Raw genomic sequence first — 17,719 nt, forward strand, 5'->3', positions numbered from 1 at the left:
CAAACCTCAATGCCACTATAAACAGGGATGATGGAACTTTAGTCGCTTAGACTGAAGGGCAGAATCAAATACAGTTCATAAGTCATGGTTGAATAGTGAGGGAGAAACAGGATGAGCAAAACAAAAACTCTAAGCCAGGCAGTGATGGTGCAAACCTTTAATCCCAGCATTTGGGAGGCAGAGGCAGGCAGATCTGTGAGTTTGAGGCCAGCCTGGTCTACAAAGCAAGTTCCAGGACAGCCAGGGATAACACAGAGAAACCTTGTCCTCAAAAACCAAAAAACAAAAACAAAAATAAAAAAACCAAACAACTAAAAACTTCAACAGAGGTCACTGGAAGAATCCTTACAGAGGGGCTGGAGAGATGGCTCAGAAGTTAAGAACACTGGCTGCTCTTTCAGAGGACCGGGGTTCAATGCTCAGCACCCACATGGCAGTGTACAACTGTAGCTTCAGGTCCAAGGGATCTGGCACCCTCTCACAGATATTCATTCAGGCAAAAAGACCAATGCACACACCTTTGATCCCAGCACTCAGGAAGCAGAGGCAGGCAGATCTCTGTGAGTTTGAGGCCAGCCTAGTCTACAGAGTGAGTTCCAGAACAGCCAGGGTTACACAGAGAAACCCTGTCTTGAACAACCTAAAAGAATCCTTACAGAAATGTAAGACTGGGTATTAGACATTGCCACCAGCTTTGTGAGGCTGATATGAGTAGAGATCAGTCTTTTATAGGCCTGTGTAGAAACCTTTCTAAATGAAGATCCAAACCTATAATTGTGTGTGTGTGGGTAGGTGGGGGGTGGCTCAGTGGTTAAGAGCACTGAGCTGCTCTTCCAGAGGACCCAGGTTCAATTCTTAGCACCAACATGGCCGGTCCCAACCATATTAACTCCAGTTCCAGGGGATCCAACGCCCTCTTCTGGCCTCCATGGCACCATGCTCACACGTGGTTTACAGACATACATGCAGGCAAAACACTCCTACACATAAAATTAAAAATGTTTTAAATTAAATGTGTGCATGGATGAAGTAATAGCACATCAGCTTGTTAGAACATTGTCATGCAGTGGTCATCTACCTATATCATACTTTCATCTGTCAATACCTCTGCATCTCCATTAAGAGCTGGCCAGACCCAAAAGTACAGCATGTCCAGTCAAAGATGGGCTGCAAGCCATCCCTAAACCTTTCCATGGTGTCCCACACTCAGTATACCACAGCAATGCTGATTTGGGGGCCATTCTCTCCACTGCCTTTTGGCTGAGTCTGTTTCCAGAGCTATAGCTGCAGCCTCCTACCAGCTCACCAATATCAAGTAATGAATATAAAATGTACTCTGACCATGTATCTCTCTGCCAAAATCTGTTCAGGGGTTCTGGTTCTTAGGAAGACCCCAGAATCACTGCACTCTGGATTGACAATCCTGTGCCCTCTTCAACCCCAGAAGTGAGGCTGTAGACACTGCTCTCCTCAGCCATGACATTCAGCACTTCCACTTGAAAATCTTTGCAACTGCAACTCCCTTTCCCCAGCCTCTGTACATCCTGACTCAAATCCAAAGCTCCTCTGCAGTCCTATTGGCCCTAGAGGGGCTTCTACTCTATGGCAGAATCTGACTGCCACTCACTATTGTTTCCTGTCCCCTTCTGAACCAGCAGGGGCTATCATCTCCATCAGGTCCCTAGAATCTGGAGTAGGTGCCTGATACATTAGGAAAGAGCTGAGCAAAATGGGTACTAACAAAACTTGGGGGAAAAAAAAACACTTAAAACTCTCATTATTGAATCCTAAAGAACAAGAATATACATGCAAATAAGAAGGGGAAAGTTACTATGGAAACAATCAAGCCTGAATATGTTCATACCAATGATGGCCCAATAATCTGATCCAGAAATCATCTACAAGTTCAGTGAGACAAAATTCAAAAACAGCCTAGAAATATAATAGTCTTCTCAGGGAAGAGGATATCAATTGGTTATCCAATACCAAATGGCCAGCCCCAAAAACATATATACAAATAACATTATACAGATTAAGCTAGTTATATACTTAGAAATTTATGCATCATACACACATATATACTTATATGCATGTAACAATTAAAAAAAAAAGAGGCCATGAATTTGAAAGAGAGCAAGGAGGGATATATAGAGGGGTCTGGAAGGAAAGGTAAGGGGAAAATGATACAGTTATATTGTAATCTCAAAAGGATAAGAAAATCCTTAGTTTTAAAAGCCTGATCTTTTGAGTATATTCTTAAGATTTTATTTCAAAAATTATAAATACTTTTTTGGACTGGATTAAATCAACAATTTACCACAAATAGGTACACAAAGCCAAAGACTAAATCTTTTTAACAAATAGTAAAGCTTTATTTTAAGACAGACCAGCAGTCTATTCTAGCAAACAGTGTTACCAATAACCACAGAGACCCAATCAGAGTAAGCAGCAGAATGCTCCAGGTGGACTTAAAAATAGCTCACAAGGCTGCATTATACAGATGTAAACACCACTCAGGCACAGAGGATAGAAAGGGACAAAGACAAAGATTGCAAGGTCCAGTTCAGTGTGGCTGGGTCCCTGGCAGGCCTCTCACTGGGCCCTTGTCAAGGCTCCAGGTCTGCTGTACCATCTGAACCCATTCTCCAGCACACTCCTGCTGGGCTCTGCAGAACATGAGTCCAAAATCAGTACCCAGGTATGACAGCTATTCTTGACTGTCAACTTGACTACATCTGGAATTAACTAAACCGAAGCTGCTGGGTACACCTGTGAGGGGCTTTTTTCTTAAATCATTCAAAGTAGGAAGACCCACTTTTAATCTGGCTCTTTTGAGATGAGAAGGTATACCTTTAATCTAGACCACACTGTCTGCTGGCAGCCTATATAAAGGACATTGAAGAAGGAAGCTTGATCTCTTTGCCTGCTTGCTCTCACTCTTGTTGGCAAGTCCATTTCTTCACTGGCATTACAGCCTACTTCTTCGGGATTCCAGTGTGTACTGAAGACCAGCTGAGACCTCATGGACTGAACGACTACTGGATTCTTGGACCTTCCACTGACAGACAGTTATTGTTGTACTAGCTGGACCACAGACTGTAAGCCATTCTAATAAATCCCCTTTACATATATCTATCTATAGAATATAGTATATATGCAGACTCATTCTATCAATTCTGTTCCTCTAGAAAACCCTGACTAATACAGATTTTGGTGCCAAAAGTGGTTCTAGAGGAGCAGAAATATAAGGATGAATTTTGAAAGTACCTGGAATAGGCTTTCCAACTTGCCAAAACCTATAGTTACTCAAGTCTCTCCAGTTACTAAAGCCTCTTCTGGAAACTTGAAGAGTACTTGGAGTGAACTATTTTGCAAACTTAAGTGGACAAATGCATTTGATTGTCATGATTCATCAATTGTGAGAAGCAACAGGTTTGTGGAAAAATAAGGAAACCGATGATGCTGGTTGGTTGCTCCTATCATCTCTGGATAAATTGACAAAGGAAAAGAATGAGCTTCATGATAAAATTAACCAACTTCTAGCAGCTCAGAATACGGTGAAAGATAACAATGGACTCAGTGATAAAATTGACCAGCTCCAGATGTGCATAAACAGTCTAAAGGTTTCTAAATGACCTAGAAGAGAAACTTCTCTCTAGGAGCCACAGAGCTCAAGATGTGAAAAATCAAACTTAGGCCCTCATTACAAGGTTGACTGAATTACAGAGAAAATTCAAGTCCCAGCCTTAGAGAGTGTCAGCAATTAAATTAAGGGCATTAATTGGTAAAGAATGGACTCCTGTAACTTGGAATGGGGATTGTGGGAAGGACTCTATTGAAACTGAGAACTTTGAACCCTCAGATTCTCAAGGGTTTATCTCACCTGAGGAAGTAATCTCTCCACCCTCCACAGAAGATGAACTATGACCCCTAACCCCTGAAATATTGCCTTTTCCACCTTTGACTAAGGAAATTAATCATCATCTGCTAAACCAGCAGTGACTTTCTATGAAGGAAATGACTGTAGCAGAATATTATTTTAAGGTGTACTACTTTTGTTTATGTTATATTTGTTTACCTCTGTGAAACTGTGTTACTGTGCCTGTCTAAAACACTTGATGGGCTAATAAAGAACTGAACAGCCAACAGCAAGGCAGGAGAGAGAAATAGGTGGGGTTGGCAGGCAGAGCAGATATACAGGAGAAATCTGAGAGGAAAAAAAAAGAAGTAGCCAGAGAAGGAGGAAGACATCACAGGTCAGCCACCCAGCTACACATCAAGCTATGGAGTAAGATGTACAGAAGTAAGAGAACAGGAAAAGCCCAGAGGCAAAAGATAGATGGGTTAATTTATGTTAAGTAAAGCTGGCTAGAAACAAGCCAAGCAAAGGTCAGGCATTCATAATTAAGAATAAGCCTCCATGTGTGATTTATTTGGGATCTGGGTGTTAGGCCCCCCAAAAGAAGCAAAAACAAACAACAACAAATGCCAGGCAAGACAACACTGATGTCCCTCAGGACTTGCCAATAGATGCCTTTAGACCTATAACCATACTGAAGGCTAAGCAGGCCCCTAAAAGGGAAATAGAAAGTGTAGTCCAGCCGGGCGGTGGTGGCGCATGCCTTTAATCCCAACACTTGGGAGGCAGAGGCAGGCGGATCTCTGGGAGTTCAAGGCCAGCCTGGGCTACAGAGAGAGTTCCAGGACAGGCTCCAAAACTATACAGAGAAACCCTGTCTTGAAAAACCAAAAAAAAAAAAGAGAAAAAAAAAGAAAAAGAAAGTGTAGTCCATGAGAAGGAACACTACACTACAATACTTACGAGCTTAATGAGTTGGCTAGTTCAAGCAGAAGTCTGGGGAATATATGTGGGAATGGATTTTAAGGGTGTGGGATACTGGTGGAAGGATCATAAAACTGGATCAGGCTGAGTTGATTGATAGAGGCCCTCTGAGTGGAGGTTCTAGGTTTAATAGGGAAGCTCACACAGTTTTTAAAAAAGGTGTCAAATTTGCTTGAATCGTTGGCTGAAGCATTTGTCAAAAGATGCCTTTTGAAAAGGAGTTGGAGATGCCTGATATCCCTTGGCTTAGTGTTGATGAAGGGATTCTAACATCCAGGGAAACTGCAGTGCCAGTGTGGGCATGCGGTGTAAAACCTGATCCTCCACAATGGGCAGGTCCAGAAGGCATGCCTTCACTAATACTACAAGACACAAAATAGTGAGAGGGGCACCAGCACATTTGAAGAGCTTTGTTTTCACCCTTTTCCTTGTGCAACAGTATCTTAGGGTTGGAGATGTTGCTACTCAGTTGGATGAATTAAACGCAATGGGTATCAGGGGCCTGATGGCAGCACTGAATCACCAAAGGCAAGGTTATCTCAGTTATCATAATGGGCAGCACAGACAAAGCGACATCCATAATGGCCTGACCTGTAATGGTCAGAACAAAGTGACTTTTATGTTGTTATGAATATAGACCTTTGGTACTGGCTAATCAATCATGGTGTTGCCAAGAATGAAATAGGTAAGCCTACTGCTTTTTTTGTTTGATCTGTATAAGCGAAAAAATTCTCTAACAATGAAAAAAGGCTACATTTGGGTTGTGGCAAATGGAATCTCTGCCCTAGAACCAGTTTCCAGACTTTAGACAGTTTACAGACGCAGAACCCCTTGAATGAAGGGATGGCCAGGTCCCCAAGGAAGGAACTTGATAAATTACCTAGGAGTTTTACTGTTAGCCTTTCTTCGGTCCTTCCCCAGAGAGACTTACAGCCTTTTACAAGGTTAACTATATACTGGAGGAAATACAGAATGGGTAGTAGAGAAAGCTAGCTATAAATATCAGCTAAGGCCATGAGAACAGTTGAAGAAACGATGATTATAGTTGACATGAATATTTTTGTCATATTTTGTTAATGTGTTTGTACAGATATTTGTGTTTTCTTTCCTTGGTATCTTTATTATATAATATAACAACAATTAACAGAATATCAGTTGTTATCATATTTGAGATACTAAAAAGATGTCCCTCAAGGGGCACTGCCACCTATTCTAAATTTATAATGCATTTGTGGTTATATGAGGAATAGTTATGTCATGTTAGGCATACTTATGACCTGGTTAAATATATGATACATTTGCAATTGTATTTGGGAATAGTTCTATCATGTTAGCTGTAATTATGACTTGGTTATTGTTTTCATTTAGAAATTAAGCATGACATAAGGAGATATGATTATGTGTCAAGTTGACAAGAGGTGGACTTGTGATGGCTATTCTTGGTTGTCAATCTGACTACATTTGGAATTAACTAAAACCCAAGCAGATGGTACATGTGTGAGGGATTTTTTTTTTCTTAATTAAATCATTCAAACTGGAAAACCTACTTTGAATCTAAATCTTTTGAGGTGGAAAGATCCAACTTTAATGTGGACCACAGCTGCTGGCAGCCTACAAAAAGGACATGGAAAAAGGAAGTGTTCTCTCTTTGCCTGCTTACTCTTGCTGTCAAGTCCATCTCTTCCCTGGCATTAGAGCCTACTTCTTCAGGATTCCAGTGTGTACTGTAGATTCTTGGACCTTCCACTGGTAGACAGCCATTGCTGGATTAGCTGGACCATGGCCTGTGTGGTGGTTTGAAAGAAAATGGCCCCCAAAGGGAGAGGCACTATTAGGAGGTGTGGCCTTGTTGAAGGAAGTGTGTCACTGTGGGGGTGGGCTTTATGGTCTCTTTTGCTCAAGCTTCCCTCAGTGTGACCGTCAGTTGACATTCTGTTGCCTGAAAGATGTCGGACTCTCAGCTATTCCTCCAGCACCACATCTGCCTACATGTCACCATGCTCCCTGCCATGAAATGGACTGGACATGTGAAACTGTAAGTGAGCCCCCACAATTAAATGTTTTCCTTATAAGAGTTGCTGTGGTCAAAGAAATGAAAACTCTAAGACAAAAGTTGGTACCAGGGACTGGGGTATTGCTGTGATAGGCCTGACCATGTTTGTTTGGAGGAATTTAGACTTTGGTACTTTGGGTTAGGAAAGCAGTGGAATGCTTTAAGCACTGCGTAATGGGTCACACCAGTAGGAGCAATGAAGATAGGGTGCTAAGAGTTATTTGAACTGTCAGGGGCTCAGGAGGAGAAGAATTTTCGTATGTTGCCTAGAGATTTGTTCTTGTGATATTTTGATGAAGAAAGTTGCTGCCTTTTGCCCTTGTTCAAAGGGTCTGCCTGAGGCTAAAGTGAAGAGTTTTGGATTAATTCCACTGGCAGAAGAAATCTCAAAACAGCCTAGTATAGATTTTGTCATGTGGTTATTACTGGTAACTCTAATGAAGATTTATAATGAAAAAAAGCAAGCTGAGCAGGGTAAATTACAAAAGGTAAATTTTGAGGAGAAAAAGAGCAACAGAAAGTGGAATAGAGCTAAATCCTATGTTCAAGGAGATATTCAAATTAAGAGATGGAGTAAAGGGAGTGGTGACCTCAGGGCAAGATCCCACCCAGCTACATTTCCAACTTGTGAAAAGGAACTAAAAAAAAGCTTAGAGCCAGATGTGGTGGGGCACACCTTAATCCCAGCACTGGGAAGGCAGAGGCCAGATTGGTCTAAAGAGCAAGTTCAGGGACAGCCAATCTTAGGTAGTGAAGGAAACAGAAAGTTGATGAAGGGGGCCATGTTCCAGTCCCAGCAAGCAGCAGACCTTGGCAGCTTTGGCCACATGGTTCTGGAATAAAGTTGCTGAGGCCATTTAGGACTCCCTAAATGGAGGCCTAGAGAGGCCATTATGTGAAGTTGTGAAGCTGAAGCCTAGATTGCCTTGGAGAACCCAAGATGTTAGAGATGTCAGAGTTGTTGAATACCTGTCAAGGACAGCTGCTAACAGGAAGTGAAACCAGCCCAAGAGAGAAGCTGAACAGAGTTGAAGATCTGAAGAGCATTTCAACATGAGACATGAAGATACATAATCTGGAGTTTGCCCAGCTTGTTTTCAGTCTTGCTTTGGCCCAATATTTCTTCATTATGCTCTGTTCCCTGCATTTTGGAATGGTAATGTATATCCAGTGCCATTATAGGTTGGAAGTATGTAATCTGCTTTTTGATTTTGATTTTTATAGGAGGATTACAGTTAAGAGAGTGGCATGCATCTCAGAAGAGACTTTAAACTTTGAAACAAGTTTGAGACTGTTATAGACTGTGGGGACTTTTGAAGTTGGACTGGATGAATTTTTTTGCATTATGATATGGCTATAAGCTTTTGGAGGCCAGAAAGTGGAATGTGATGGTTTGAAAGAAAATGGCTGCCAAAGGGAGAGGCACTACTGGAAAGTGTGGACTTGTGGGAGGAATGTGTGTCACTGTGGGGTGGGCTTTGTAGTCTTTTGCTCAAGCTTCCCTCAGTGTGACAGTCAGTTGACATCCTGTTTCCTGTAAGATGTGGGACTCTCAGCTCTTCCTCCAGCATCACATCTGCCTGCATGCTGCCATGTTCCCCGCCATGATGATAATGGACTGAACTTCTGAAACTGTAAGCGAGCCCCCTCAATTAAATGTTTTCCTTATAAGAGTTGCTGTGGTCATGGTGTCTTTCACAGTAATAAAAACCCTAAGACAACCTATAAGCCATTCTAATAAATCTCCCTTTCATTCTATCAGTTCTGTTCCTATAGAGAACCCTAATATATCAGGAATTCATTTACTTCTCTAAGGCCATAGGCTGTGACCACCAGAATTCTGAGGCCAAAACATAGCACAGGTGTCTCCCAAGGACAGCACAGAACCAACCCACAATTGTTCCCTTTCTTCCACCAGTCCATCCCAGGGCTAAGCCAACTCCCAAACCAAGCATCAGTCCTTGCAGAACCAAGAGGGCTGGCCAGCTATTACAGCCCACGTGTGGAAAGAAAGAAATAGAGTGCCAGCAGTCCCCAAGGAACAAGAAGTGTGTGGGCATCAAAGGCTCAGCCTGTACTGGTTATATACACCACAGAAATCTAACAATTGCCTCTGAACCCACCTGAAGGCAGAAGTCCAGACTACTGGTTCAGCATTTATCTGCTCCTCATAGACCCGCCCCCACTTTTGCTATTCTTACTTTCATTTCTTTCAAAGCTTTCATTTTTTCCCCTCCCCAGGGCTTCACAAACACTAGGCTAATACCCTGCCACTAAACTATATCTGTTGTCCTTATCAGAGAAAAAAATCATATCCTGAATACCATTCAGACCCAATATAATATACTGCACACAACAGGTACTAAATTTGGTATCTGACAATTGATATTTGACAGTCATCTATATTTCATAAGAAAATCTCAGCTGTGACTATGACTTTAGTAAGTGACATCAATAGGCAGAACTCCCTTTATATTAGACTTCATATCTGACCTCAGAGTCCAGGATACCCAAGGCAGTCTAGGAAGAAGGGATCAGAGGCAACACTGACAACTGCAACAGAAAATTCTCAAGTTTCTGCCCGCCTTTTCAGTCACCACATCAAGAAAAATCCCCATCTTCACTGAACACAATTCAGGAACACTGAAGTCCACTTCATGAATACTCACCTTTTTAAGGGAATCCCCATGTCTTTCCTGAATGTACTTCAGGAATGCTGTGGTCCACTGAAGGGTTGTTGCTTTATCTGTCTCCGCATTGCAGAATGGAACTAAAAGATTCAGCTCATCACAGCAAATGCGGATTCTGCGCCTGCAGTCAAAATCCACAGTAATCACACAGGACAGCTGGTGAAGTACAGGAGCAACAGAGTTCATTATTCATTCAAAGGAAGCAGAATGCATGGAGCTGACCTCTGAAGGCTAGGAGGTGTGTACCACCTGGAAGCCTCACATAAGCCAGTGGGCACTTTGCCACTGAATACCTGTCTATAGAGGCCATCACTACTCATGGTCACCAGACCTGTAGTGGCCCAGTAGCCTCCAAGTCCCTACACTTTCTCAAATATTTACTTCTCATGGGCCAGCTCTCTATACCAGGGATGACTGCAAATCCCTCAACTCAAGAACAAAATTTCTGGGCAAGTAATTTTTTTTCATTGTTTTTATTTTCTTGCAGTACTGCGCACTGAACTCCAGAGCCAACCCCACATTGTTATTCAGGAATCATGACTTGCTTCCCATGTATAGAAATATGTACTCAGGCACATGCATAGCTTCCAGACTGAGTGGGGCATGATGATACACACCTATAATAAAGCACCTCAGATGCTGAGGCAGAATAATCATAAATTCAAGGTCAACCTGGGCTATGTAATGAGACCCTGTCTCATAAAAATAAACTTGTCCTTTTTTAGAGAATTTAGGGCAAGCCTGAGGATGAAGCTCAGTGGTAGAATGCTAGCCTATTATTCCATGGGGCCCTGGCTTCCATCACCAGCATTGAAAAAAAGCTTCTTGAGAGAATTAAGTCACACCTTGTTTTAAGCTTTACATATCACATCCAGTAATAAGCAAAGCCCTCACTGTGCTGACACAAACAGTTACATGGTACAGTCCACTACCCATCTTCACACCCACACACCTAAAGTCAAATGGCAGCTAGCACACTCTGGATGCACTCTAATGTCTAGTAGAGGGCCCAACTCCTTCCCTATCAGCTCAAGTAGTTCTGACCTCAAGTATGTGTGGTACATTAACAACCCTATCCTACAGATGAGATAGATACTCAAGCACAGAACTCACTGGAAGCCATTAAACCAGGGGGTGTCAAGATTTCCACAGAGCAGCTATCCCACACGTGCTCATTAAACACACATCAGGGTCAGCAGTACTTGATTTACAATGCACAGTAAGCTAAAGGAAGTCCCTCAGGTATAACATGACCTGTGTACAGGTATAAATGCCTGAGCTATAGAGGGAAACCCTGTCTCAAAAAAAGAGAATGCAATGGGGCTGGTAAGATGGCTCAGCAGTTAAGAGTATGTTTTGCTCTTGCAGAGGACCCCAATTTGATCACCAGCACCTACATGGTGGCTCCCAACCATCTGTAACTCCAGTTCCAGGGATCTTCTGACCATTGCAGCAGTCACCAGGCACATACATACATGTAAGCAAAACACTCATAAAGAATAGCACAGCTAGAGAGAAGGCCCAGTGGCTAGCTGCTCTTCCAGAGGACCCAGGTTCAATCCCCAGCACCTACATAGTGGCTCACAACCACCTGTAACTCTAGACTCAGAATCCAGTGCCCTCTTCTGGCCTCTACAGTCACACAAGTAGTATACAAACATACATGCAGGCAAAATATCTCATACATTAAAAAAAATTTTTTTTAACTAAAAATGAAGAAATCCTAGCACTTGGGAGGCAGAGGCAGGCAGATCTCTGTGAGTTCGAGGCCAGCCTTGTTTTAAAAAAAAATAGAGAAGAAAGGTATCTATCTAGTTTTAACACATCCTCTAAAAAGCAATAAATCACCTTGGGTTATTCAATAATTAAACTTCAATGCACAATAATATCTTGTTAAATACTATTATTCCTGAGCTGAAAATATAAATGCAATACTCATAAATGACCAAATTGATTATTATTATTAAACACTGTAATAAAAACCCAACTTCAATAGAGGAAAATTAACCTTTTATACTACCTAGAGTAGCACATATAAAATCCACAGGTAAACTCACTTTTATAACTCACTTCAATAACAGTTTTAACCTCCTCTTTTCCAACATTTTTTTTCTTTTTCTTTTTTTCTTTTGGATGTAGGGTCTTGCTATTCAAGACTAACCTATAGTTCACTATATATCCCAGATTGTCCTCAAACTTGAAGCAATCCTCCTACCTCAGCCTCTTGAACACTGCAATCACAAATGTGTGCAACTATATCTGGCTTCCCCAAATAAAACACAAAGGTACAATGTTACCTACTGTGTATTTACCTTGAAGGCCCAATACTCTCCTTAAGGACCTGCTGACAAAACTGGCCTTCTCCTAGTGTCTGGGAACTTGGGCTTGGGGAGATTAGTGAAGAACAGCCCACAGGACCACAACTCTGCAAGCAACATGGCTCACACTGAGAGCCTGGTATTCAGAGTGTGCCAGATAGGAACTATCGTGTGATGGGCACCAACACAGTCTCTGAGCCTCTAATGAGCCCTCCTGTTTGGTGGCACCCTGTTGGTGCCCTTGGAGCACAACATTGAAGTCATCAATTAGGAGGTCCTACGTAACCTTCCAGGAGAAGACTCCTGGGAATGTGCTCCCTAGCTCTTCCCACATACCTTGGATCATTGTGCCTTGTACTCTGCCACTGTAGTCAGTGAGAGATGAGTCCACCAGAGATCACTGAGTCTTGAAGACTCCTCAGCCTCCATACAGAGGGTGGACTATCATACAAAAAGCCAGCACATCTAAGACAACTGTATGAACTGAGCCAATAGTCCATGCTATATTACCTTCTATCTCTTTCCATTCGGTTATGCCTCTCCCGACGCTGAGACCTTCCTCCCTGGGGTCCACTCTGCGTCTGCTCCCCCAGGTTTGACTGTGAGGACTCAGAAGACTGCCAGGTACCCTGTGAAGCTGTAGAGCCTTCGCCCACATTCTGAATCTCTCCAAGGGCTCTTCGCTCCACACTTGTATCCAACTGGCGGATTCTACTCCGATTCCTCTTATTGATTGCTTGTTTACATAGCGCTTCTTCTTTGCAAAAGAAGAAAAAAGCCGTCATTTAGTTTTTTATTTTTAACTCATTCCCATTAATGTAGACTATCTTTGCTGGGCATCTTGTTTTTTTTTCTGAGAAAGAGCCTCACAAAGTCCAGTACTGCCTTAACTCACAATGTAGCCAAGAATGTCTGTGAATTCCTGAGCCTCCTAAGTGCTGGGACTACAAGTGTGCACCATTATTTTTTGTTTTTTGTTTTTCCTTTTCTTTCTTGACTGTATGTGCCTGTGCACTCACCCATGCATAGACATGTTTTGCATTTCAATCCAAGATTCTAACACTATCAAGTACGAATTAAAGAAACAAGGAGCTATGATGGCAGACTCTGAGCACTAAGCACTGAGCTCTAATCCTACAGCACAATCAAATCACCCCTTCTGACTGGGTAGTAGTGGGGCATGCCTTTAATCCCAGTAGAGGCAGGTGGATCTCTGAGCCTGGCCTACAGAGTAAGTTCCAGGACAGACAGGGAGTACACAGAGAAGCCTTGTCTCAATCAATCAATCAATCAATCAAACAAACAAACCCACAAACCAAACCAAATGAATGTTATGCAACCAACACAACTATGTCAGATCCTCCCTCTTTTTCATAGAGCTGAACCACTGATCTACCACTGAACTAAATCCCCCACCCCTCCCTTTTAATTAACAGCTGTTATTACCCATGAATACAGAAACCAAAACACTGTTTTCTTTTTTCTAGAATTTAGGATGGAAAGAATGTTTCAAATATTTTCACTAAAAATTTTTCTTCACATCCAATTATTCTAATATGAAAATTGATACCTTACCTCAGGATAAAACTTAACTGATTCAGTTAAGTATGTTTTCATGTTCAAGTGATTCCACAAAAAAGCAAAGAAAAAATCAGCTTTTGCACTTACATATTGTGCACATAGTATAGAAATAAGTCAAATTCAATCAGATAAAAGAAAGTAAGCAGGTGATATGCTCTCCCACTTGTCACAAAAAGCCTTAACACCAATTCTGGATCACATTTTAATAGAGACAGAGAAACAAATTCAGAAGTTCTGGTGTTTTCTTTCTTAGCCTTAGCAATAGGCACAGTCCCACATTAGTGCTCATCTATATTTCACAGAAGGATTTTCAAATAAAAAGTATTGACAAACAAAACTGAGGGCTGACAGGAAGAAGCAGTTTCCATCTCATCCTGCCTCAGCAGCTCTGAGTGCTTCAGGGAGTAGTAGTTCCTATCTCTTGAAAGAAAACCTTCCCAAGGAGGGAGGGGCTGAAGTGACTATCAAGAAACTGATCTGCTGGTGGAGCTTCTTTACACTCCAGACCTTGTGATCATCCAGTGGCCTCTGCCAAGCCCAACCACTGCCATGACAGTGTTATTTCTATCTCTTTGGAGCTTTCAGCTGATTTCAGACTCCATCATCACTCACAAAGTATGAAATAAACTACAAAGTACTTCCAGTGGCTATGGCACCTGGAGATGTCTGTGAGTCTGTTGTCATTTTACTGTTAAGAAAAAGTTCCCGCTGAGCAGTGGTGGCACAAGCCTTTAATCCCAGAATTTAGGAGGCAGAGGCAGGCAATCTCTGTGAGTTCAAGGCCAGTCTGTTCTACAGAGCGAGTTCCAGGACAGCCGCCAGGACTGTTACAAAGAGAAACCCTGTCTCAAAAAAACCAAAATAAATAAATAAATAAATAATAAAAATAAAGAAAAGAAAAAGCTCCCAAATTCAAAATAACCAAAATTTGAGTTAACTATAATGTTCAGAAAAAAAGTTCAAAGATGAGGATCAGGAATACCTAACACTTCTTACACATGTGTATATAAAAGTCCTCTCCTGTCCCCACCCACCAGAGCCTAAATTGTGCAGCTACAGCTTGTCAAGAGCACACACACAGCCACGACCTGCTGATTTATCACTTACCTCCCACCTTAATCCAAACCTGCTCGGGCAAGGCTTTGTTTCTACTACCTCCTGTCTGTTTGGTGGACTCAATCTCTTGCTGGTAACAGAAAGAAAATGCTCTAGGCAGTCCAATATCCTGGTGCTTGGCAGCTTCCAGTATAGAACATGAGTTACTAGAACTCTGGAAAAAAATTAAGTAACAGAAATTGTATCAATATGTGGCTATGTCAGCTCTACAGCACAAGTAAACTGCACTCAATACAATTATGCTCAAACCTTCTGAAAAACTTTCATTTTTAAAAAAGATTTTAACTATGTGTATGTGTGGATTTGTGTACATGACTGTAGGTTCTGGATGCCAGAAGGATCCCCTCCTAAAGCAGGAATTAACAGGCAGTTGTGAGATGGGAACCAACCTAGGATCCAATACAAGAACAGTATGCATTCTTAACCACTGAATCATCTCTCCAGCCCTTTTACTAGGTTTTTAAATAATGCCTAACAATATAAATATTACAACTTACAAAGGTCACCAGTTCCATTAAAAAAAAAAAAAAATCCTGGGACAAGATCAAACTAAGTTACCAGCCCTGAATTTGACACAGATGAAAAAGCTTTACCTGTGTCTGTGCAAGGCTGGCATTCCCACCAGTGGGACAGGCACTTGTAAACAGCGGGTAGGTGAACTGCAAAGCAGTAGTGGCAGCAGCAGTTTTATTTTTCACTAAGGTCGTACATTTGTTTTGTTGCTGGTGAAGAGGAACATTCATTAATTCAGATGGATGTCGAATAAGAGTTACCAAACTGCCAAGACAAAAGAAAACCCAGAAACCTGAGGAATATGTGGCGGAGAGGCTCCCGAAACATTGCCATCACCCATTCCACCACTAACAGGTCATGCTAGACTCCGCCCTGCTTCTCAAGCAGTCCTGGACATGGCCTGCATGATCCACTGGCCAGTGGTGCTGGTGAAGTTCACTTTGCCTCCTCCCTGCCTGCAGCACTCCCTGATAACCAATCTCTGTCATCCTCCAAATCTGGCAAGGATGGAAAAGACCAGGACAGCTGGGTGAGTGGAAAACTGCGGAGTCAGTGTCTTCAACAGCTACCTGGGAGAGCATTAAGTGGGCCAGGAACTACCACAGGTTTCAGCTTAATCTTAAAACTCCTGCCTTTCCACTCCACAGGTCCAAGTCTGCACTGGAGGCCAGAGCAGCTCCCCATGGCACTCAGGGGAGAGACAGAAGCAAAGGGTACCGTCCTCAGAACTCTTCCTCTCCTCTTTTGGGGGTGTAGAAGACAGCCCGAAGGTCCACAAGCCCCAAGGTACTCTTTAGAATTGCCACGCAGCACTTGTATAGTGTGCAGCTTCCAGAATCATCCTCAGGTTAATTCAGAGCAGGCCGGCATGAGACCCCCCTATATCTAGTATCCAGACTGCCTGCCTCTTTACACTGAACCTCCCAAAGATCTTTGGGAAAGGCTGATGTCCATGCAGCCATGGAAGTAGCCCTGCTGACCACGTTCAGGTATCCTCCCAGACCCAAGAGGTGGCCCCGCCGGAGCCCTTCCAGGTATCCACCCAGACCCAGCAGGTGCCCAGAATGATCCGTCAGACGACAACAGCGCTGTGAGAAGACCCCTCCTCCCCGACGGCCCCGCGCCCCGCACGCACTTGTTGAGCGCCACGCCCGACTCGCCGGGCTCAGCACCGCGAGGCGCAGGCGGCTCGGCCGGCATGCTGTTGAAGCGGTCCTCCAGGCGGACGCGTACGGTCGGCTTGGCCCGGGCCTCGGGCGCGCCGTCGGGCCCCGCGCCGCCCGCGCCCTCCTTGGCCGCGCCGTCCGCCCGCGTCCGCGTCCCATCCGCGCCGCCAGGCGTCTTCTCGGCTGCGCCCGCCTCGCCCAGCAGCATCATACGCAGCTCCTGGAAGTCGACGTGGCCCAGACACGGCGCGTCGGCCGCCAGCGGCGGGCACAGCACTGGGTACACGGGCGGCGCCGGCGCCAGCGAGCCCGCCGCGCCCGAGCCCGCGCCCGGGCCGGCCAGCAGCGCGGAGCCCAGGCGTGCCTCGAGCTCGCCGTCCGCCGCCTCCATGTGCGAGTAGAGGATGTGCTGCAGCTGCGTGTACTCCACTTCCGTCATCTCCACCAGACTCAGGTCGGTGGTCGTGAAGCTCAGTCCCGGCTCGCCCAGCGCCGCGTCCCCGCCGCCCGCGCCCTCGGGGCCCGCCTCGCCGCCCGTCGCGCCTGCCTCAGGCGGCGGCTCCCGCGGCCCGGGGCCCGACATGCCGGCGCGGCGCGGCCCAACGGCGGGGCGCGGGCGCGGGGACGGCGACGCAGACGCGGGCGGGCGGCGAGGCGGGGTCGCGGCCTCCGCAGACGACGCGCCGGCCACCGCGGGCGCGCCGTTGGGGGAGGGAAACCGCTTAAGACCGCAGGGACAGTGCGCCTGCGCAGTCCCGCCCACAACGGTAACCCCACCCCTTTTGGGCCACGCCCCTCCGTTACCCGCCGCCCCCCGCCAACTGCCCTCCCGCTTGCCCCGCCCCCCTCCCTGTGGCCTGGGTCCACTGCACCTTTGTGCTCAAACCCGGGACAGGCCACGCCCCGTGTGGCCACGCCCACTTTAGACCACACCCTCTTAAAGCTCTCCCATTGGCCCGATGTCTGTCTCTGGCTTCCCACCCCCCACCCCACCAGTCCCTGGTTAACCAACCACTCATTGCCAGGGAGCCCGCTACTTGCCCCTGCTCCTGCGTGGGTGCCCCAGCTAACCCTGTGGACCCAGTCACACCCCTTTCTACCCATGCTTCTGTAGTGCTACCATGCTCTTTACTGGCCATGTCCAGCTTCCTCCTGTGTCAGGCCAGGCCTTGGAGTCACCCACTTTGGGTGCAACATACACTCCAGTTTTTCATTCTCTTTTAGTCAAGCTGAGAATTAGACCTCGGGTCTCTCACATGCTGAGCTACTCTTTTATACCCAGCAAAGATAGCATCACTATATTTTATACCCAGTGTCTTAGAGTTTCTATTGCTGTGGTAAAACGGCATGACCAAAATCAGCTTAAGGAAAGGGTTTATTTCATCTTATACTTCTAGGTAACAATTCATCACTAAGGGAAATCAGAGCAGTAACTTAAG

General features: G+C 44.6%; 1 protein-coding gene across 13 annotated transcripts in view; it reads right to left on the reverse strand.

Moving 5' to 3' along the window:
- Window positions 1-16,919, reverse strand: part of Tcfl5 (transcription factor like 5) — a 26,542-nt gene extending 9,623 nt beyond the window's left edge. The window contains exons 1-6 of one of the 13 annotated variants that reach the window (XM_076571359.1): window positions 16,250-16,914; window positions 15,195-15,378; window positions 14,593-14,755; window positions 12,415-12,661; window positions 9,566-9,707; window positions 143-980 (exon numbers count right to left, since the gene is read on the reverse strand). In XM_076571359.1, the coding sequence (XP_076427474.1) occupies window positions 849-980; window positions 9,566-9,707; window positions 12,415-12,661; window positions 14,593-14,755; window positions 15,195-15,378; window positions 16,250-16,863 (1,482 nt within the window). In that variant the 5' untranslated portion in view covers window positions 16,864-16,914 and the 3' untranslated portion in view covers window positions 143-848. Of the gene's footprint in view, window positions 1-142; window positions 981-2,348; window positions 2,667-2,726; window positions 3,486-4,215; window positions 6,628-9,278; window positions 9,417-9,565; window positions 9,708-12,414; window positions 12,662-14,592; window positions 14,756-15,194; window positions 15,379-16,249 lie in introns of those variants that run through there. The other 12 variants (XM_076571366.1, XM_076571370.1, XM_076571364.1 and 9 more) reach the window with 12 other exon arrangements.
- Between the last annotated feature and the right edge of the window lie 800 nt (window positions 16,920-17,719).

Source organism: Peromyscus maniculatus, chromosome 4 (assembly GCF_049852395.1).
Source record: "Peromyscus maniculatus bairdii isolate BWxNUB_F1_BW_parent chromosome 4, HU_Pman_BW_mat_3.1, whole genome shotgun sequence".
Lineage (NCBI taxonomy): Eukaryota > Metazoa > Chordata > Mammalia > Rodentia > Cricetidae > Peromyscus > Peromyscus maniculatus.